This window comes from Carettochelys insculpta, chromosome 4, assembly GCF_033958435.1.
Source record: "Carettochelys insculpta isolate YL-2023 chromosome 4, ASM3395843v1, whole genome shotgun sequence".
NCBI lineage: Eukaryota > Metazoa > Chordata > Testudines > Carettochelyidae > Carettochelys > Carettochelys insculpta.
Window position 1 is genome coordinate 55,378,889 of NC_134140.1, and position 14,963 is coordinate 55,393,851.

At 41.1% G+C, this 14,963-nt stretch overlaps 2 protein-coding genes across 13 annotated transcripts in view; one reads left to right on the forward strand and one right to left on the reverse strand.

Annotated features, from left to right (window-relative positions):
• PCM1 (pericentriolar material 1) overlaps window positions 1-4,275 on the forward strand; it is an 81,621-nt gene extending 77,346 nt beyond the window's left edge. For all 12 annotated transcript variants that reach the window (XM_074992872.1, XM_074992871.1, XM_074992870.1 and 9 more), the window contains 4 exons: window positions 1,221-1,477; window positions 1,716-1,808; window positions 1,951-2,074; window positions 3,966-4,275. In XM_074992872.1, the coding sequence (XP_074848973.1) occupies window positions 1,221-1,477; window positions 1,716-1,808; window positions 1,951-2,074; window positions 3,966-3,991 (500 nt within the window). In that variant the 3' untranslated portion in view covers window positions 3,992-4,275. The remainder of the gene's footprint in view (window positions 1-1,220; window positions 1,478-1,715; window positions 1,809-1,950; window positions 2,075-3,965) is intronic.
• A 1,893-nt stretch (window positions 4,276-6,168) lies between these two features.
• On the reverse strand, window positions 6,169-13,120 carry LOC142012042 (general transcription factor IIE subunit 1-like). Its single transcript, XM_074991830.1, has 4 exons — window positions 12,673-13,120; window positions 10,659-10,860; window positions 8,459-8,688; window positions 6,169-6,838 (listed from the first exon to the last, which is right to left on the reverse strand). Exons 1-4 carry the CDS (start codon window positions 13,118-13,120, stop codon window positions 6,444-6,446), a joined length of 1,275 nt encoding a protein of 424 aa, XP_074847931.1. The 3' UTR covers window positions 6,169-6,443.
• Between the last annotated feature and the right edge of the window lie 1,843 nt (window positions 13,121-14,963).

The window sequence follows — 14,963 nt, forward strand, 5'->3', positions numbered from 1 at the left end:
AAATGTCTGTCAAGGATGGTTTAGATAGTACTTGGTCCTGCCATTAGGGCAGGGGGCTGGACTCGATGGCCTCTCCAGTCCTAGTATTCTATGATTGTGAAAATACTAACCTAGCGTTCAAAAAGTTGTCTTTTTATGTACTGTTTTGATATAAAATTTGTGGTTGATTTGAAAAAGCTAATGTAAACTTCAGAATTTTAGATTAACAAGCTTATGAAAGCTGTGGCTTAACAACTGCTGATTGATTAACTTTCTGAAACATTAAGAATTACTATGGTCTTATATTTATAAAGGAGTTAATTTCTAGACTTAATTTTTTTTTCTGATTATTTGACATTACTGTTTATATGCAGGTATTTTATTAAAAATGACCTACTGGGATAAATGAATCTCTTGTTAATTTTGACTTCATGGTATCTTTCTTTCAAAGTGTGTGTGTGCGCATGCGCAAAATGTCATTTGACTTTGATTAGCTTATAAAGTTCAGGAAGATATTTAATATATGGTATCTGTACCTTGAGGTGCTGTCTTTAGATTGTTCACTTCGCAGTGAATGGCTTACAAGGCTGTTGCTTTCTAAAATGTAGCGGCAGAATTAATTTTTGTTCTATTCATGTCAAAGACAAATAGACTGTCTACTGGTAACTTGCTTGTGTTATTCATATGGACTATATCTATATGAGAGGCTTTTCCCACCAAAATTGGGTTTTTGTCAGCAAAACCTGGGGAGCGTCTACATATTTATACATGCAAAATGCGCTGTCACCAGTTTGTTGACAAAACCCAGCACACCTGCTGGTAGCATTGTGCCTCTTCCCGTTCAGGTATAATTCCTCTCTGAATAGTGTTGTGTTAACAAAACAGCCATGTAGATGCCCGGGGCCCTTTTGTCAACAGATGGGACTTCCAGTTCGCTGGGCGGCTCTGTTTGCAGAACTTCCAGTCAGATGTTCTGTTAGAGAGGGCCTGGCAGTCTGGTTTCTCTATGTTGACGGAGCGGATTGCTCTTTTGATCTGCTTTCTGATCTGCTTTTATGCATACACGCAGTCTGTTGACAGAAGTTTTGACAGGAAATCCTTTCTGACAGTGACTTCAGTCAACAGCGGCTTTGTGTGTAGACACAGCCATGAAGTTTTTGGGTTTTTTTTAAACAGAATACTAAATAGCCATTTACTTCATCCAAATCCATGTCTGGTTTAAAATATTTTGTGTTTTTTAGATGAACAAGCGGTGCCTGCTAGTTTGCCTCATTATCTCGATGAGCTGGAGAATAAGCAGCTTCTAACAGTCAGTGCGCCTGAGCCTGTTACTGCTACTCATGTGTCAGCAACAGAAGAGCCAAGCCCTTCATTATTAGTAAATGAAATTCAGACATCAGAAACAATGTGCTTAGAAACTAAATCTTTGACAGGAAGCCCAGAAAGCTCGGTGACTGGCAGCCCTGATACAGAGTCACCTGTGTTACTGAATGAATATGTACGTATAATTTGAGTTTCCAAATTGTCATTCTTCTATGTAAAATTTGTCATTTCAAAGTTGTCTTTTCTCTGGACTCACTCAATTTGTAGATTAAATGGAGCATGCAGACACTTTCTTTTATTTTTAATTGACTTTTAAGAGTGTATATATAGTAAGTGCTGGTACTTAATTAACTACTGGTAAACAGAATCGTGTACTCCTACTTTTTTCTTAAAATTTCAAATTCTGTCAATAGGAAGCTGGGTCCGGAAACATAAGTCAAAAATCTGATGAAGATGACTTTGTGAAAGTTGAAGACTTGCCCCTTAAACTCACAGTATATTCAGAGGTATTTTACTTGAATTTTGCTGCATATAGAAGTGGCCCATCACATAAATTAGACTTTTGTTTGGTAATTGGAGGCATGTGGGGAGGGGAGAAATAGAAATAAGAATAAGTCACATTTGAAACTACTTTTATCCACTCCCAAGGCAGATCTAATGAAGAAAATGGTGGCTGAGGCCAAGACTAACGCCTTGTCTGATGAAATACTAGATGGGGATGGAATACAAGGTGAAGAATTAGTAGGAGATTCTCAAATGTTGAAAGAACCTGGTGAGAGACTCTAAGTTCCTAACTCATAAGTATCCTCTTGGGAGAGTTAAGCTTTATTAGGGTCTAAACCTTCAGTGTTACTGCTAAGTAAATTCAATCTTCTGATTGTCAGTGTTCATTATGACATACTGCAAAACTCATACTGATGTAAAGATTATTGCTGCTGGCTCCAGTAATTTTTACCAGTCAGGATTTTCTCAACTGTGACTAAAGAAGCAATCCTTTCTTAGTTTGAATTTATGGTAAGCAAGGATCTGATGATATGATTTATGCATCAGCCTGTTAGTGTTAAATACCCTTTTGTTATATGATTCAAAACTCCATTCACAGGGCTGACCCCACTTACCTATGAATTAAGTGTTAAAACCTGCACTGGCTTCTCCAGCTGGAAGGTGAGATGCAGGTGGTAAACTGTAGTTACACTTTGAAAAGGAGTAGGGAAGAGAAGAGGTGAAGGGAAAATTCCACATACAGTAGACTTTGAAAAAAGAAATCATTTCTCCAAGTCTCATGTAACCAGAAATCTCTTGATGGCATTTTTGGACATTTAATTCAGATACCTAAGAGAGGTAAATTCAAGGAAAGGAGGTTGAACTCCCCTTTCGTCTGTTCAAGATAAGATGTAAGTTTCAAAAACAAAAGTGGTATTTTCAAAGAATGGGTATACCTTGCTGATTATGGGTTTTAAATAAACTGAGGTTTTCTGGTTTCCTTTCTGATTTAAAATGTTTCATATTGCAGTCTAAATGTAAAAAATTAAAGTACACTCCCCTAGACCACTGAGCTAACTGACACAAGTTCATTCTTTTAATTTTGTCATGCATTTAAATAAATTTTTTTCAAAATGAACTTTATAGGGGAAAAAATAAACTTCAGCTTTGTCTTAAGTGTTATACTAAAACCTGGAGTCTATATCCTTAGTTTCAGTTCTCATCAGAATAAAAGGTGCTAGTATAATGGTAGCAGTAACTGATATTTCATCCATTATAAAATCTTGGTATTTAACTGTATGCTATTGGAGCAAGACTTGTAAAGCAGTTTTATTTTCTGAATGTTAATATTCATGTAATGGCACCAAGTGCTGGTCTACAAACAAGTTGCACTGAATTAATTGGTTTCTAAACCACTCTTGCTAAATTGAGGGAGCCCTTTTCTTTTGATACTTATTTTGGGTTGAGTATCCTCTTTCAGTTTTCCTTAAATTTGGTAACTGGTGATCTTTATCTGAAATAAAAATGCCCACATGGTGATGAGGTGCACCAATTCAACTAAAAGGCTGTGTCTAGATTCACTCAGGCTGCTGGCACCATGATGCAAATAAGGGTTCACAAAATTGCAAATGACAGCTCATTTGCATGTTCAGAGCAGAAAACAGGCACTGGATACATGGTTCTGCTGGCAAAAACCCCCTCTCTCATCAGACACTTATCCCTGATTTCCCCCTGCCCCTCCAGAGATAAGGGGCTGGTGACAGGAGGTGGGTGTTTGCTGGCAGAACCACATCTATACTAGTTTTCTGCAGCAAATATGCAAGTACACAGCCATTTGCAATTTCATGAACCTTTATTTGCATCATGCTTCTGGCAGCCAGACTGAATCTAGATGCAGCCACAGTGTGCAAAGTGCCAGTGAAGAAAGGACTCGTTGTTAAAATGTTCCCACCACTACTTGTAAGCAGCTATACCTCTTAATAGGCACAGTAAAAGCTTATCCAACACATGGATAATGGGCATGCTGTTGGGTTGGTGGCAGCAGGGGTCAGTGGAGCAGGACCACTGGCACCTTTGATTATCCAGCAACTCTAGTTTCCTGGGGATGACAGATTTTACTGTCTATTTAACTATGTTCAGTATTTGTTCTTTGACATTGAATACCATATTTGTTTTTTCAGAAACGGCTGGAGCTCAAAGTACATGAAGAAAATTCCAGAAATTCCTTCCTTGTCGCTCCCCGTATATACCGGTGCATATAAAAAAAATTGGCACAAACGTCACTGATTTGAATCTGTATAAAAATGTAAATTAGTTTTTGACACTACTGCATTTTAGATATGCTGACTTCTACCTAGAGCAGTTTAAACAGCTGTAACTGAATCCTTTATTTACACTTAACCTCGCTGTTCTTTTTGTCACATTTTTTTATTGTGATTTGTTTAGTAACTTTAAAATGTAGTTTTAAATAAAGGTTGAACTTGTCTGTAAGACTGAGCCCTTATTTTACAATTTCTGAAACAGGTCTGCTGATGCTCTGCAAAGGCATCCTGCTTATGCACAATACAAAGGGCTTTGTATCAAATGCTTAATTATAGCAATTAGCACTTCATTCAAAAACACACTGTTTTCCTGGCTCAGGACAACTAGCTGTTCCATTAGTCTCAGGCTAGCTTTCCACAACCCCAACAATTTCCCCCTTCAGCTGGTACGCTACAGTGCAAAGGTAACTGTCCTGTGCTGTTATGTGCTCAAGCAGATAGTGATGTATATAGAAGACTGAAGCATTTTCTCATCTTTTACTACACATGCACTATAATACAAGTCTGAGAGTCCCAGCCTGTCACTCTAGTGTAAGTATGTAAGAGCTATACTAATGTAGCTACTGTGATGATGGCACTGGTATGACTCAACTTTGTTGACTATACCACACCTGAATACAATGGATAGATATCAACCTGGTTAAGCTGTGCTGCTGTCTCTATTACTGCAGCTGCCCTGCTATTCAGCCAGTGAGTATCTGTTGGAGCTGGGCATCATATGACTAGCTTGTAGAGTAGATGTAGTATTAAATGTAAGCATTTTTTCCACTGTTACAAAATACAGCTGCTGGGGCAGTCAGAAGCCCTAAAGTTAAATATATTACCATTTGGAGGGGATGCTGGATTTTTTTTTAAATAAACTTAGTTTAAAGGATTGGGGTAGGGCCAACACTGATTTAGCACTTCAAACACTTAATGGCTGTGAAATTGTTCATTGGCAGTTATCTTACATCTACACTGTTGTAAAAAGTTTAGAAGTTCCTTTGATCTACATTTGACAGTGCTTAGCTGAATCAGTTTTTCCCCCTTGGTGTAGTTCTGCAGAACTAGGAGTGACTAAATTGGCATAAGCCACTTCCATCTTTACAACTGAATCTACTCTGTTTGTCAAGAGCGTGTGTGATTCTCTGGGGTAATGATAGTGCTTCAGTCACTGCCACTTACTGAAACAGTGAACCTGAATAGTATATAGTGACAAACTTCACAGTGAAGGCAGCATTCAGGTAGTTTGTTTTTAACTGCCTGCTATACAAACAATAGAATGGGGTTAAGCCAGTCAGTCAAATGGAGAACCATTGCAGCTGCAGGGCAGAGAACTGCCTACCTGAGGAGCCAGTACCCAGCTCACCTATGGTGGTGGCCTGGGTCCAAGGTTGGGAGCAAGGGCAGAGCTGAACAGCTCCCTGGCTTCTAACCTCTGCAGGAGGTGGAGTTTCCCCCACCCTGCTTCCAGCCACAAGAGTCAGGGGTTCCTCCCTGTGCTACTATCCAGGGCACCATGCCTCAGCCACCCACAAAGTCACCCAGGGTCCCTTAGCCCTCTTCAGCTTGAGTGACTCCTTGAGCCCCCTGCAGCCCCCCATTGTGGGGTTTAAGCAGGGGGACTGGTTTGCAGAGGGGTGTCTTCCTGCCACCCCAACTGATTTACTATAGTAAATGTAGTTTTTCCCCTTTCTATGGAATAATTTGACTATAAACATGGGGGGAGGCTACAATTTAAGTTACCCATCAAGCTATTAATACTAATGCTTGAAATTAGAATCATAACTCTGGGAAGCAAAATCTGTGAGCAGGGATGCGTTGTGGGGGACAGCCCTTTGGTCTGTAATACTCTGCCATATTGAAAGCATCTACTCAAAGAATTGGTGGATACAGGGGCACTAAAGTAGTACAAACAGGGAGTAACTTACTTGTCAAGAAATGGAAATTAATATTGCCTTGGCAGGGAGAGATGGTCCTTTTACTATTTCAGGTCTGAGCAGCACCCTTTTAGGCATTTATTTTACCAGACAGTTGAGGCCATTTGTAACTTATTTATTCATCAGACATGATGATTACTGCTTCAAAACTAACATTACATTTTCATTACAATGCTTAGCATGTTAAACAAAAGTTACTGTTTTACACACAGGAAACAATGGAAACTATTTAAAGTACCTTCATCTTCACTTTGATGCTTTAAATTTTGCTCCAAAGAGCAAGCTCTAAGAGCAGAGTTAACTACCCAACCATTCACAAATATCCTGAACTCCACATTTGTATGTGAAATAGCAAAAGGAATTTCACATAGCACATCTGAATTTACATGTGCAGTGTAACTGTTTTAAATTCAGGTCTTTACTCAAAGACAGACTGGAACATTTCTTGACCTGCCTTGATGTAAGCATCTCTCTCTTCATCCGTCATAAGTGACACTAGCTCTGGATTGTCACTAATTTCACTATACAAGTGGGGTTGTCCAGCCACCATTACTGTAGGATCCAGTGTTTCCTGTTCATCTTGTTCTAAGTCACTTCCTGCTGCTTTAACTAATACAGGTTTTGCATGTTTGGCCTCCTCCTCTGATTCACTGGTTTCACTTTCTGACTCATGCAATTTGTTTTGTGCAAGAAGAGGGGCATGCCCTGGGCCTGAGGAAGACTTAGATTCATGAATGAGGAGAGTCCTTATTACTTCATTATTGGTAACCTCTTCTTTAACAGAATGATCCAGTTCTTTGGATGTTTCTGTTCCTAAAAAAAAAAAAGGAGCACACCACATAAGCCACAAGTAATTAACACGTAAACAGATCAGAATTTTTCCCCCTTGAATAGTTCTTCATTGTATTTAAATTTGACAATTACAATCAAAGAATTGAGGCATCTTTCAGAAGTGAGTGGTTTCTGGTTTATAAGCATGCTATATGAAGGAGAAGGGGGAGAGATTGGTAGTAGCGATATTTCCAGCACCTTTAAAATGGTATGGGAGCCTCCTGTAGTTAGCACCCAGTACTAAGTGTACCTGTTTCAGTGTTTAAGACATGGCACCCTGAGTTCTGTAAATCAGCTACATATATTTCAGTTTGAAAAATGAAACGATTTTATTTCGGTCTTATTTAAGCTGCATCTGGCACTTTGTTACACAGTTTTCCTCTCTTCAGAAATTAAGATGGTATTTTATTAAGCTAACCTACTTTGTTTTTTCCCCTCCAGTTAACACCCATCATCTTAATAAACTGCATCCTTGGCATTACATACAGAATATTTTTATAAACCTTCAGATCTTTGCTCATAAAAAAAAACAGTCAAAGCCTCATGATCAGCTATTGGAGGCAGAGGCCCCCTGGTTTTGTAATTGACCAGTGAGTAAGGAGTATCAAACTTCTTGTACAAAAAGGCCCAATTGTGAAAGAGAGCTACTCAGCACTTTTTGAAAGTTATCATACTTTAAAGTGTTTTTAGGGTATATGAACACTCTGAATTAGAACTAGGGTGTGGAAATTCTGGAGGCCAAAAGGAATAGTAACTATGTTTTTTATATCACAAATAAGATCTGATTAATTTTGGATGTCTAAGGCTATGTCTACACTAGCCCCAAACTTTGAAAATGGCCATTTCGAAGTTTACTAATGAAGAGCTGAAATACATATTCAGCACCTCATTTGCATGCGGGTGGCCGCAGCACTTCGAAATTGACGCAGCTCGCCACCATGCAGCTTGTCCCAATGGGGCTCCTTTTTGAAAGGACCCCACCTACTTCGAAGTCCCCTTGTTCCTGTGAGCAGATGGAAATAAGGGGACTTCAAAGTAGGCGGGGTCCTTTCAAAAAGGAGCCCCGTCAGGACGAGCCGTGCAGCGGTGAGCCACATCAATTTCGAAGTGCCGCAGCCGCCCGCATACTAATGAGGCGCTGAGTATGTATTTCAGCACTTCATTAGTAAACTTCGAAATGGCCATTTCAAAGTTTGGGGCTAGCTTAGACACGGCCTAAGAGATATTAGTATAAAGCCTTCTGAGATGAAAAATCCACCTGATACCTTGGCAAGATGTTCAAATGGTTCATTACCCTGACTTAACATCCCTTAGTTCCAACTTGAATTTATCTAGTTTCAACTTCCAGCCACACACACAATATATCTTTCCAATACTTATTTTAAAATTTAAGGCTGCTAAAAGACTGGGGAGTTTTCAGAACAGGATACTGGGAGCAAGGTTCTTAAGTCTGTATATAGGAACCTACATTAGGACAGTTTTTAAAAGTATTCAGCATCCACCAGCCACTAATTGAGGGTGAGGAGAGAATTATAGTACATTTCTAATTAAATGGACATATTAAAAATACATTCAAATGTTATGGTCTCAAATTTTGCTTACCAACATGGGTGTCAGTTGCATTTGAAGATGATCCCTGGACAGTACTGTGTGTCATCCATATAGGATGTTCCTTAGTCACCTTTTCCTTCTCTTTCTTCTTTGGCTCAGAATCTTGGACATCAATGACCAAGTTTTGAACATACATATTCCCGATAGAAGAATTCCGGTTGGCCCATTTCTCAGGGCGGATGCTGGGGTCCAGGCTGCTTGAACATACCTTCTGTTCAAAGCTGAAGCAAAGTTTAATTCTTGCTTGTAGGATGTTACTCTCCTAAATGCTTCCCTCCTCTTCCTCCCCCCCCCCCCCCCCCCCACACACACAGAGTTGCCACCACCTGGTGATTGTGAGTCCTCACAAATCAAGGGAATTTACAAAAATAATTGTGTGGCCAACCACACTATTTTAACAGATTTTTATCTCCACCCCAATGCATGATTAATGTATATGGCTCTGAGCCCTTAATAGCTGCATAATTTTTCCTAGAATCCATTTTGGATCAATTGTAGCCCCAGGATTACTATCATGGTTTTCACAAGACATAGGAACAGCCACACTGCCTCAAGCCAAAATGTGCATCTAGACCAGTATCCTTTTTTCTGACAGTGGTCAGCACTGGATGCCCCAGAGAATGAGCAGAACAGGTAGTCATGAAGAGATCCATCCCCTGTCATACAGTCCCAGGTTCTGACAAACAGGTTAGGGACCCAATTGCAGCCCATTCTGGCTAATAACCATTGGTGGATCTATCCTCCATGATTTTAGCTCTTTTTTTCAAAAACCAACTCCTGGCCTTCTCAACATGCTCTGGCAAGGAGTTCCACAGATTGCCTCGGGGGGGTGGGGTACACAACCCACAGTCAAAGATAATGGCATAGCCAAGTAAACATTGAAAGAAATACAAAGATTTAGAAGACTGGGTTGCTTTTTAAAAAGAAAAAAAAAAGTTGCATTCAATAGGTAAATTCACACATTTCACATGCAATAATTGGAAGCTGAGTGACATACTACAGCTATGCTAAATGTAGAGGCCTCTCTATACATTAAGCAGTAGTGATCTAGAAGTCTAGGCACAGTACAAGACAAATAGTGTAGAAATAGAGCAGTGAAACTAGACAGTTGTCTAGCAAAGGATTTTAGTTTGTCTGTGTAGAACTTGGCACTTAATAGGAAGTTGTTTCAAGGAATCATGAAAGCCTCCATTCTAGGCTTCGTGAAAGGATGCTAAAGTTTACAGGAGACAGGAGCTGCCAGGCAGGCGTGCAAGAGAAATAAATAGGGATGGAGACAGAACTTCGAAAGCAAGTAAGGAGTAAATAGCAGTAGTCCAGGAGGAAGTGTTCACAAACCCTGCTGACAATGAGTAGTTTTGGGTCTTGAATTTGGAAATTATAGAAGAGGAAGCAGTAAGATGTGCTTCACGGGGTGCAGTGCAAGAAAGGAGTTGAGGCAAATCACAAGGGACATCAAGACTGATAACTCAGTAATAGGAGTTCGGTGGGGAAAGTGCAGACAACAAGGCAGATTTGTGAGTCATGGGCAGCGTTATCAGTGACAAAGAAACTACTCATGGATCATAGGTGAGTAATTTCCATGAAGTTGGTGAAAGCCACTTGGCAAGAGAGTGGGAGGCCACTTAGTTAAGGTATGGAGGCCAAAGGGGAGTAGGAAGAGGCAGGTTCTTCAACAATGAATCCAATGGGGTTTTGAAAAAATAGAGGAAAAACCCCCAAAAAGGTATGTTTGAATATGGAAAGGAAGTTGAGACAGGTAAGTGGAGGGACTCAGGAGCTGAAGAGAAGCAGAAGAAAGAAGAGAATGGCATGAAAACGAGGGGAGAGGGGGACAAAAGGAAGAAAGAACCTAGCAAATCATGTCAATTCTATTTTTAAGGAGAGAGCAACATCTCAGACAAATACAGAGTGGAAAGGGTAGGCTGGTGGTTTTCAGGAGGGCACACTAAAAAGATGCCAGTGTTCAGATGTAGATATCAGCCAAAATTATTTCTGTAAAAAAAGAGGCATTAACAGACTTTTGAAAGTCTATTTGTGAGTCTCACCAACATGATTTTGCCTCACCATCTTGGGCCGCTTATATGGTAGAAAAGATTTACAAACATAGCTTAAGATCTGCCCTGCAAGAAGGGAGCCTGAAAACATCTTGTTTCCATAATTTATAACCTGCATTAAGAGCTCTCAATACCTTTCCAATAGTTGTGGGATTTCCGTTGGCTGAGGCTCAAGCAAATCATGCGGTAGAACAACATCTTCAGTCTCGCGCAGTAGTGCAAAGATGGGCTCAATTTGTTCGTTAAATTTTGCTAGCAAGGTTCGAGCATCTCGTTTGGGAAGTGCAGAGGCATCCTCCTCAACTTCAGCATTGCAGTAGGTGCAACGGAAGGTCTCTGCAACAGTACCCCAGTTGGAAATTTGTATGTTACTAAAAGGTGCAAAATAAGCTCAGTCGATCTTTGCCAAGTAATCTGCTACCCAAATAAATGACATTTTTGAAAAATATTCAACTCCATTTCATACCACAACTGTTTATGCTGGTTGAAGGGACCCAGAAAAACCCACAAACCAACTTGACATCTATCTTCAAAAACAACAAGTCTTGTGGCACCTTATAGGCTAACCAACATTTTGGAGCATAAGGTTTCATGGGCGAAAACCTGCTTTTTCTGACGAGGCAGGTCTTCACCCATGAAAGCTTATGCTCCAAAATATCGGTTAGTCTATAAGGTGCCACAGGACTTCTTGCTGAACTTGAAGTCTTAGTTTCCAGAAATATTAAATCCTGGGTAAACATATGAAGGTTTTTACAATAACATTTGCCTTTGATTTTCACACACCGCTACGTGAAAGAGCCACATGGACTACCAAAGAGGTAAGCTGTGCAACTGGCAACAATTTCTGTATAGTCAAGGTCTTCTCTCTAATCTCAGTCACACACATCTTGGATGTAACGTGGAGCAAGAGAAAAATTCTCAGGCAGATTTAATGCATTTAAAAGGACACTACCATTTTAACAAAGGGTGCAATTTTTAGTGGAGTCCTGCAGTGAAAGCTTGTACTTCATGCAACCTGTTTGAAGTGGATAGTGGGGCTCTGAAAAACTGTTCTGTAAAATTGTCACTAGGTTCAGCTTTGCTATTTATTGTTTCAATGATTAGAGATCAAATTTGCTCAGTTTACAAGCCCAGAAGGGAACAGCCCTGTAAACTTTCAATTCTTTTAAAGAACACAAACAAAAATCAAGCTTTGTTCATTTTTTTCCCCTTGTTCATTCACCTTTACTAGCTAACGAGAAGTTTATAGTGTAGGTGTCAGATTACAGCACACCTCCCAATGCCTTGTTGATTTTCCAGATTCTTTGGACTTCTGGTTCAGTTGCCTTGAAGAGGAGGCAGAAAGTCCTGAACTCTGTTACCAGCTTAGTCCCTGACTTGGAACGTGCAAGGAAGCAAACAGCTATGCCATGCCTGTGGGACAAGGAGGGTGCAAGGGAGCAAGCCAGCTCCACATTCCCAAAAGGGGCATGACTGAGGGCAGCTAGCCCTCTTTTCCAGACTGTACTGCACCCCATTCCTGCCTGGAGCATGCTGCAAGGGACCCCCCTAAGAGCCACGTAGCCAGAGCTCCATAGCCTTTAAACCCCGCCCCCCCCTTCCTCCCCTTGTTTAAGGGCCAGAGTAAGTATGTGGCTTTGGGAAGACAACCTCTCTATTGTCCTGTCTGTGGAAGGGAGATGCTTATACCTCCCCTTCTGGTACTGAGGTAATTTAATGTTTGTTCAAACCATCTGAAATACTATACTTCATTAGTTCCTACCAGCATCTTGTGTCAGGATCTTCCTGCACTTATTTATTTAACCTCAGAACATGCCAGCAAGATGGTCAACTTGTATTTTACGTGCAATGAAATTAAACACATGATACTTGGTAAACCACCTGACCAAGGTCAAACAAGTCCAAAGCAGAGCTGAAACTAAAATCTGAATCCCAGGACTGTCTTAGAATGCCCTTCCTCTTTACCACAGCTCATTTTATAAGCCCAACTAGTTCTCTGGAGTGTGTATTGTTTTTTTTTCTTAAAAAAGGGAATTAGTCCAAAACCAAAATCCTACCAACCTAATTTTATAACAAAATGTGCACAGGTGCAGATGCATTTAATGCTGCCAATGATTTCCTGCAGGATGAGAAGTCTAACTGGCATACCTGTGAATATGTCAAAGAGCTGATTTACTTCCAGGTCTGTGTAAGTACTGAAGCAAGATGGACACTTAAAGGAGGACCTGGTGGTTGAATCCCGCTCATCTGCTTCTATCTTCCGACGCACATAATCCAGCTTATACTTCACGACATCCACCAGCACTTTGTAATTGATGTAGTAATAATTGTGTCTCGTACTCTTCCCATTGGGCCCTGTTTCAACTCGCATGCGGAGCTTGACAAATTTATCTGCTTTCAGTGTGTTGAGGACAGTACGCAACTGTTTGCGTTCGTATTTGAGTAGCAGCAATAAGTCATCTTCCTTCACACAGGGGTATCGGATCAATATGTCAAGGACCAGCGAGTACTCTACCCCATAGAAGCCACGCACCATATACTTGGCCAGACGCTTTAGCGCTGCAGGGACTTCTGTAATGACATCTTGATCTCCCATTAGTAACTAAACTGCGTCACAAAGAAGAGCGTTAGTACATAGTCTGCACTAATTTAAGTGTTTTGTGCATCTGCGGAGAGCTCAGACCTAAAGAAGTTCAATTCTGCTTTTTCAGCAAGAGCCTGAGCCTGCCCTCAGCCTAATCACCAAGGAGCTGATCAGCCCTGTCACATCTGGGCACTCAAAGTTTATGAAAATATAGCTAGATTCAAAAGCATTCAATGAGTGTCAGTGCAACAGATGTCCCCTTGCTGGGTAAGGGCCCACAGGAAAAAAAAAAAAAAGGGTTAGAAGAGCTTCCTATGACAGGGTTTTCCCTTGAGCAGTCTCCTGGGGGTAGGGGGAACAGAGGTGATTGCTTGCTTTCTGAAGCTCACCCATCCTGCCATTAAAACAACAGTTTCCTTTCAGCTTGGCTCATAACCTCCCAGTTAGCACTGAGGTCTGAAATGAGCATTGTCCTGTGTGCGTGCAAGGTTAGTGAGAAAGCTCTACAAGTGTCCTTTAATCACTTGTATTAAGTGAATAAAATAGTTTAACTACCTCTTGACACCCTTCCGAAATATAATGCAGGAGGGCAGCACTGAGATAGAACTAGAATTCTTAATGTGACATTTCCCACCTTTTACATGCTTGACTTCCATCCGGACTGCTATTGTCCCCAAGGGAATGAATGTTCAGGACCCCAGAAGAGGCAGAGCAGAGAGGGCTTAGGCTTATTTCAGTCTTCCCACAACAGCCCCCCTGCAGATCTGCTGCAGTGCAAAACTGTGAGCGAAGGGTGGGATGAACAAGGAACATGCCTGGTGACGGGGATATTCGCTGGAGGGATGGTATGACTGGTTTCCAGACCTTCTGCACAGTACAGATTTGGGGCCTTTGTTGCTAACCAAAAAAAATCAGTCCTGTTCGCTGAGAATATGAGCGCAAATTCTATTCTAACCATCATGACCATTCACTGTTACCAGAGGAAAACCTGTTCCCCATCCTAAAGAAAACTGCTACTATCTTGATTCAACAGGTCCAAGCTGCATAAACTCCTACAACATTTTTCCATGCAGCACTTTCCAAAGTATATGCATAAAGCACCACTGGAATGCAGGGCCATGTCCTCTGGGGTGGAGGTCACCAACCAACTGCAGCACAGATGGGTGGCTGAGTGAGGGCATAAGTATCAGAGAGGTAGCTGTGTTATTCTGTATCTTCGAGAACAACAAGAAGTCCTGTGGCACCTTATAGACTAACAGATATTTTGGAGCATAAGCTTTCGTGGGCAAAGACCCGCTTTGTCAATGCATATTTGTTAGTCTATAAAGGTGCCACAGGACTTCTTGTTCTCTGAGTGAAGGGATGTTTTGTATAATAACCTCCTCCTCTTGCAAAATATATACTCTCCAACGTCAACACGAAGCTCCAGCTTTTAAGGCGTGGCCAGAATCTCTCTCACAGCAAACTGCATGGAGCTGTCTGGCTACCCTGAAGGGGAACAAACCCCATTTTGCCTAGGTTTGAAGCGGTGACTAAAAGAGCTCAAATGTCATGCTTAGCGCACTCTACCCCTCCTTCAGCATTGCTTGGAAGCCCCATAGTTGTTGCTCTTTCATCATCTTCGTAGGGCACGTTCTCGTTCCACAGCAGCTGCTTCTGCTAAACCCTCTCCCCTGCAAACCTCTTCTAGTACTTCTCATTTTACATGTAACCCCGATAATGTCCCTGCCCTGCACACCAAGTGAAAGGTAACATAGCTATGCATCCTACTGCCGGGGCAGTCTCCTCTGTCCAGAGCTACCCCAAGCTGCATCAGACACCCCTAGGACTTGGCCTACACTTTAAAAAGTGTATT

What these genes read in the sequence shown, in the direction of transcription:
- LOC142012042 (XM_074991830.1), bottom strand. Translation starts at nt 13,120, where the DNA reads ATGGGAGATCAAGATGTCATTACAGAAGTCCCTGCAGCGCTAAAGCGT. An exon ending in GCTCTTTGACATATTCACAG is followed by an intron (nt 10,861 to 12,672) that starts GTATGCCAGTTA and finishes GTACTGTTGCAG; the next exon opens with AGACCTTCCGTTGCACCTAC. An exon ending in TGCAACTGACACCCATGTTG is followed by an intron (nt 6,839 to 8,458) that starts GTAAGCAAAATT and finishes TTTTTTTTTTAG; the next exon opens with GAACAGAAACATCCAAAGAA.